Source organism: Penaeus japonicus, unplaced genomic scaffold, assembly GCF_977035675.1.
Source record: "Penaeus japonicus unplaced genomic scaffold, GWHDUDI00000001_assembly GWHDUDI00000039, whole genome shotgun sequence".
Taxonomy (NCBI): Eukaryota; Metazoa; Arthropoda; class Malacostraca; order Decapoda; family Penaeidae; genus Penaeus; species Penaeus japonicus.
In genome coordinates this window covers 13466616-13474115 of record NW_028234441.1, presented here as the reverse complement: position 1 = coordinate 13474115, position 7500 = coordinate 13466616, and the positions used below count along the sequence as shown (strand labels likewise).

General features: G+C 33.7%; 1 protein-coding gene across 4 annotated transcripts in view; it reads right to left on the bottom strand.

Moving 5' to 3' along the window:
• Window positions 1–3169: 3169 nt before the first annotated feature.
• LOC122242396 (inactive fucosyltransferase B) overlaps window positions 3170–7500 on the bottom strand; it is a 17870-nt gene continuing 13539 nt past the window's right edge. For 3 of the 4 annotated variants that reach the window (XM_086533687.1, XM_042999690.2, XM_042999689.2), the window contains exon 4: window positions 3213–4697. In XM_086533687.1, the coding sequence (XP_086389813.1) occupies window positions 4457–4697 (241 nt within the window). In that variant the 3' untranslated portion in view covers window positions 3213–4456. Of the gene's footprint in view, window positions 4698–7500 lie in introns of all 4 variants that reach the window. The other variant, XM_086533686.1, reaches the window with a different exon arrangement.

Here is a 7500-nt window from a genome sequence, read left to right as displayed (position 1 = left end):
AGAGAGAGAGAGAGAGAGAGGAAGAGGCAGAGAGAAAGAGAGATACTCTAGTCAAGACAAGATGAAAAAAGCTTAACATATCTCTCTCTCTCTATCTCTCTTTACCAAATTCCATCCCTTCTTTCCCATTCTTCTGACATTGGAAAAAAGAGAGAGAGAAAAAAAATATATATTGCGCTTATTACTAGCCTGAGCTGACAACGTGGCAAAGAACGAACATATGTTAAGGATATACGTATAACTTTGCTTGTATTTCTTTCAAATTACTCCTTTTCCATCTTTATTGAATAGTTTTATTTCTTTTCCGTGATCATATTACTAAAACCAAAGCTACTTGATCAAGAGAGATTTATGTTTATGTCCTTCCTGGGTGCGCGAGAAATACAGTTATTCATCATTATGTCATCATCATTATCATCAATATTATCATCATCATCGTTTTTATCATTATCATTATCATTGTTATTATTGTTTTCATTATCATTATCATCATTACTATTGTTATTTGTGCTATTATTATCCTCATTATTATTGCTATTATTATTATTGCCACTATTTTTATCATTATTAGATATTTATCTGTTATTTACTTTTTAATCATCTGCATCAATATCATCAACATTACTACTGCTATGATAATGATAGTAAGAGTGACTATCATCATCATTATCACTATTATTGTATCATTACAGATATAATCATTATTTATCATTACTATTACTATTAAGATTGTGATTGAAAGTATGACTAGTATCGTCATTGTGATGATGATTATCATCACTGCATCCTTACCATCATCATTATTAGTATCATTTTTATTATGATATTAACTGTTATCCTCTCTGACCATTAGCATATTTTAGCATCTTCTTAGTCCTAATATGTATCATCAACATTGCTATTATTAACACTACGATTCAATAACAATAACTAAAATGATGATTTCACGGGTTCAGGAACTCACTTCGATCCCAGACGAAACCTTTTTTAATATCGGTGCCGATTCAACATTACAAAATAGGAAGATAAAAAGAAATATATATTCGTACATCTAAAGTGTTTCACAATCGCCATTTTGAAATGAATGCTACATTTGTCAAAACAACAATAACTGTACTGTCTGAAATTGTATACAATAGCTGAGGCACTCGAATACAACAATAGCAGCGTTTAGAGTTAAGCATTGAATTGTATGAATATCATTTCGTTGTGAAACTTGAAAACTGGTCTTAAATTGTCCCGGACGGAATTTGTAATGATTTCTCACTCCGCCCCCTTCGAGTGTATTACAATGTGAGGGGGAATAGTGCATGGAAGAGTTATTGCGAAAAGGCTGATAGTCTTTGTTATAGTTCAGTTTAGTGATGCTTTTAACTGCTATTGTTTGTTTGTTGGAAAAAAGTACATTATTTACGGGCTTGTGCTTTTCTTGCATCCAAACTCAAATGGACTCAAAACGTTAGGATTACAAAATATATTTTATAGTGTAGATATAACTAAACGTAACTTCACATCACGGCAATGATCGAACACATGTACTTCTATTGATTATTATGTCTGCATGACACTCGTACAATAAAACAGAGCGATGGCTGGAAAATCATGCAGGTGTTTACCTCAGTTGGCGTGTTTGTGTGGATCTCTCTCTCTCTCTCTCTCTTTCTTTCTTTCTCTCTTGTTGTGTACGTGGCTATGTACAGGTGTGCTTGTGTGTGAGCGCCATTATTCTGAATATTATTTTCAGAATATGGCGATATATTAAATTACTGAACTAGATAAGAATCTCAAAATTGGATAAGTTTAGTAGATAACGAAAAAATAACACGGACACACACACAAACACAAGTGCATTTACATTAGACGATATCCAAGTATTTCCAACTTCATTTCTTCGTTACGCTTGGTAATATTCTACCATAACTACCCGGTTATTTGGGCATTTAGGATTACGAGAAACAAAAATACAAAACAAGTATATCAACTTTTTAATCATTTTTTATACATATACTTCCTCCGTGTACAAATCACATATCAAAATACAGTATACATTTTCAACCGACCTAAATACCTGGAACAGGAATAACGTGGACTTGACTTCTTAGAAAAAAAAACAACAACAACCAACTCTTAAGGGCACAGGACTGAATACTGATATGTCGCTTGAAATACACATATAGAGAGAGATTCATGTGTTGTGTTGTAAAGTTCTCTTTGAATATACAAACTGTCAATATAATAATCTTGGCACCTTGGCTCAGTCAATAAAATCTTTACCTTGTGAAAAAAAAATCTATAATCTTGATGGAAGCGATATGGTGTGATACAAAAAAAATACAACATAACACATACATGGAAAAAAAAAATCAAGTTGGAACATTGCACAGAAGAACACACACAACACGGAATAAAATCACGTTTCCCTAAGACTACAGTTATCACAGAATACATATAAACCTAAAACAAAGGAAATTATGACTTTGTCTTCAACGCTTTGGTGACCATAAAACTTATTGGACTTTTGCCCAAATTCTGGGAATATAACGATCATTAAAATAACTGATGGTACTTTTGTTCTGATATCATTGTGGATTAAGGAGAGTTACTAGATTGGTGTTGAGTTATTTACGAAGACATGGACGACGCGGTGTCTGAACTACTAACACTTGTTTTGATAACGCTTGTCTTACATAAAACATACTCACTGCCAAGTAATTTCACTGGATATGATGCAATTGTGCTGGGCTTATTATGAGTCTCATTTTTCTCTATCATTTTATGAACAATTACAGGTTCTAAAATATTTCTAAACCAAGTATCTATCAGTGTTTGATTTTCCATTGCAGAGATTAGTCATTAGAATCTCTACATAACATTCCCAAGATTCAAATCAAAATGAGTCTGGGGGTTAGAAGAAAAGTTTGGTCTCGCGCACTGCAAAAAAGGAAAAGTTAGGTTTATCAAATCATACACTTTCCTTTATGTGTATATATAATATATATCATATATACATAACATATATATATATATATATATATATATATATATATATATCACACAGACACAGACAGACAGACACACACACACACATTGTATGTATATGTGTGTACATATATATATATATATATATATATTATATATATATATATATATAATATATATATATAAATATAAATATATATATATATATATATATATATATTATATATATATATATATATATATATATATATATATATATATATGAAAAAGAGGAGGGAAAATACAGTATATAACAAATACGATTACACATCATAATTTTTCTTGTTAATATGTAGAAGTGAGTTCAATATTTATTGTTCTTCAAGACATTAATGAAGTCAATCATGAAGCCTGACTTGCCCAGAGGTAACATCATATATATTGCACATTCACATGGATAGCGTATTCCGAACCTCACGTATTTTCAAATATGTCGCTATTCGTCCCATTTGCTTTGTAGTCTAATGCTCTTACTCACGACAACAACCTTGTGGTACATTTCATAATCATTTTATCTTCACCTTCACGTGTGTCTTTTTCTTGGACTACAATGCCGTTATTGGCGCCCAAAGTATAAAATTAAAACAAACCATATTTTGTAGACTAAAAATAATATGTAAATCGAAAGAGAGAAACAGAGTTTGTTTGGACCAAGTGTTATATCACCAAATTCAATGGTTTAAATGTCTTGTGTAATTGGTTTGATCACAGCAAATTACGGCCATTGTTATAATTACGTGTGGGTGTATCGGATTCTTATTGTTTGTTGACAATAACAACGACCATAAATATACAATTGAGCTATACGTCATGGCAAGGTTAGGTACTTGTGAGTCCGTATAGGGTACACTTGACAGGTGGTTGTGCTTACTTGATATGTATTAAGAAATGTTTTCCTGAGTGGGGACTTCCTGACTGTAGTGAAGGTAAAACGTAAACATACGCTGTGTATTTGGAGAGTGAAGCGGAAGAGTATACTTAAATACAGTGGATGAGTTTGGGAAGTTCGGCAGTGATGTCCAGTCCCCTGCGCTGCCAGGCTGTGAACCGTTAGATTCAATTCTTACATCCGAAACCCTGATCGCACTGCCATGTGTTTCGGATACAAGGTTCGAAACTGGCGGTTCGCAGCCTGAGAACGCTGGGTGAGGAACTTGGGAGTAAAGGGGACTGGAGATGATATTATGGACAGGCTGGGATTGTGATAAATACTGAACGGGTATGGTGGGTCGTGTCACAGAGGTAATTCTGCTGCTTTGGATCACGACGTGGCGGAATGTTTTTCACACAAAGATAAAATAAAGAAAAAATAAGACAGAAGGATAAACAAGCAAAAAAAGAAAGAAAGAAAGAAAGAGAGAAAATATAGACACATTGCACTTAAAAATATGGAAATGAAACAAACCCTACAAGCGTTTTTAAAACACAACCCACGCACTTAACCCTGGGCTCTTTTCAACCTCTCTCCCCACGTGGACGAGAAACACTGTTCTTCCTTATTCCAAAAGTCTTGCATCCGATCGTAACTTTTAGGCTTCGGGTCGTTGTAATTCAGGGCCTCGCATATCCGGCAGTAATGATAAACCGGAGACTCAAAATACCCGTGTTCGTTTGAGATTCGGTATTGCGACCGCCATGCGTGCAGGCGATTATAGGCCTTCGGGTCCGTGGCTAGCGCTCTGGGGGAAGGAAAACACACATGTTAGTATTAATGTAGTCAAAAATGTTGATTTCACTGGTCATGCTATTGACATATTAATATTTATGTTTATATCTAGCTCATATTTATATCTGTATCTTGATGTATCTCAATTGCCACTGTTGTTTCAATTACATGTGTCACTGCTATTTTTATCTTTAATAATATCACAGTCATCGCTAACATGCTCGTTATTTCTATTACAACAGTGCTGTCTTTGATGTTTATTATTGGTATCAGCAATATAATTACTTATGGAATGAACGAACACAATAAACTATAAAGATTTGTTTAAAAATGGCAAATGACTATAATTGATATTTCATGTAGGTATTAATATCATATAAAAACAATTCAAGGAAATATCTAACATACTGATAAAATCTTCACAATACATCTAAGTCTTCACTTCGTGAGGTGATCCATCACTCAGTATTTCTTTACATTGTGACTTGAGATGGTTTATTTTCTTTTATCATTACAATTATTCCTTGCAATTTATCGACAGTAAATACATGCAATAAAGTGGAGGAAAGGTGCAATAAAATGTGAAAAAAAGAAAAAAAGTCTGCAAAGCTTCTACATACACAATATATAAATACGAAAGAAGCCTACTTTTCAAGTTGAAGAAATTAGTATAATCGGAATAATTCAAGGTCTGTAACTGAAAAAAGTAAATGAAAATCGTGTATTAAAACCTCGGACTCCAATTTTGAAAAGTATTTTCTCCAACTCACACAATAAACGCTTCAAAGTAGTAGCTGGTATATAATATTAATCAAAGATATCATCTGCATCATTAACGTTATTTTCAAATTATCTTTAACCGAATGACGAAATTCGAAGTTACCCCGTCAATGCATCATAGAAAGCGTAAAATACGAAATTTTCGAAGGTAAAACTACACTAGAATGAACACGAAACTATAATGTCGCATTTATTGATATCTCAAAATCATTTAAAAAAGAAATCCCATATACAAAGAAAAAGATAAATGAAAAAGGAAGAGGGAAATGGAATACGAAAATAAAAACTACATCAGAATGATCAATGTATTATCTTTGCCAAAAGTTTGTGCTTTTATTGGTGATTTTTTTAAATGTCAAAATAAGAAGATTCTGTTGGATTTGATGATATATCAAAACGAAGTGGAAATATTTATGATTTACTTGGAATCATATTTCGTCTATGCCCTCCCCCCCACCCCCACCATATATTTCTATTGAAAAACATAGTAACCTTAAATACATGTAAAGTTATGGTCACTGCACTAAATACAAAGAAAAAGATAAAAAAAGGAAAAGGGAAAGCAAAAGAAAATAGTGCAACACAGAATGGCCTATATAAAACTTGCTTAGCTTTCTCAACAACAAAAATAACGATAACAAATGCTCTTGATAAGAGATCCTGCATGAAGAACTTACTAATTCGCTTTATAAATATGGTATTCAGATCTTTCAGAAATTCTAACAAGATGCAAGACCCATTTAAAGTGCACAGAGTAGGTAAAACATCTTAAAATTCTCTCGGCAAAGGCAACTGAAGATGGATTAGCAATAGTGAATCAATACTGAAAATAAGAACCAAGGCATTAAGACCCTAGACTATACCACAACTCTACTTGCAATAAGAGGATCAAAACAGGATCTCTGTCACCATACCACAGAGTAACTCAGATTACTTTAGGTTTTGGGAGTATTCATTGAGCACTCTCTGTAGGTGGCATTTTTTCTTTTTTTTCTTTTTTGTTCTTGTATTTCTTCGTTAGATCTAAGACTTGCTTTTCATGCTAGGATTTCTAGGAGACTCATTGGCTCACTATCGCCATGCCTCAAGAGTGAGCATCAGGGAGCCCGAACGTATTGCTAATTCGAGGAGTATTTTTTTCTTCTCGTATTCTTTCGTTAGATCTAAGACTTGCTATTCATGTTAAAACTTTTTATGAGATATCCAAACTCCATATCCAGATAAGATAAGATATTCACATTATTTACTCCTCTTTATGAAAGACCCATTACCGCCGTGCCTCAAGAGTGAGCATCAAGGAGCCCGAACGTATTACTAATTCGAGGAGTATTTTTTTCTTGCTTTTCATGTTAAAATTTCTAAGATATCCAAATTCCAGATAAGATAAGATATTCAAATTATTTACTCCTCTTTATGAAAGACCCATTACCGCCGTGCCTCAAGAGTGAGCATCAAGGAGTCCGAACGTAATACAAATTCAAAGAGTAATATGGAGCAGGTACTAAAACCACTGAGCATTCCATTAGCTAACCTCTTTTACCTCCTCCAGACCTTCAGTTAAAAGTCACCCATGACTTAAACGCGCAAGTACACACGAAATCAAAGATCACTCGACTATAATTTGAAAAGAATGAAGTCGTGCTTTTTATGCTCAATGTGACTTTGACGGCGATGATTCAGCAAAACTAACTCGCCATTCATTTCAAAGAAAATTATTACGTACGAACACAACCTTCAGAGTCCAGGCACTACCAAGATACCGTACGTTTTTCGAGTTACAAAGAAAGCCGAAACACAATATGAGACAAACACGTACAAGTTAGAATGACAATCCACGTCCATGCCTCTAACAAAAAAGAAATAAAAAAAAGTGAGAGGAAAAAAAAAAACAAAACAAAAAACAGACATCTTAATAAGCCAGTTGACTGTAACGGTAAGCAACACCTCACAAGGGAAACACTCTGGAAGCAAAGAAAGTTGCTTCTGTTACATGTAGTATAAGGGGAGACAGAGAGAGAGAGAGAGAGAGAGAGAGA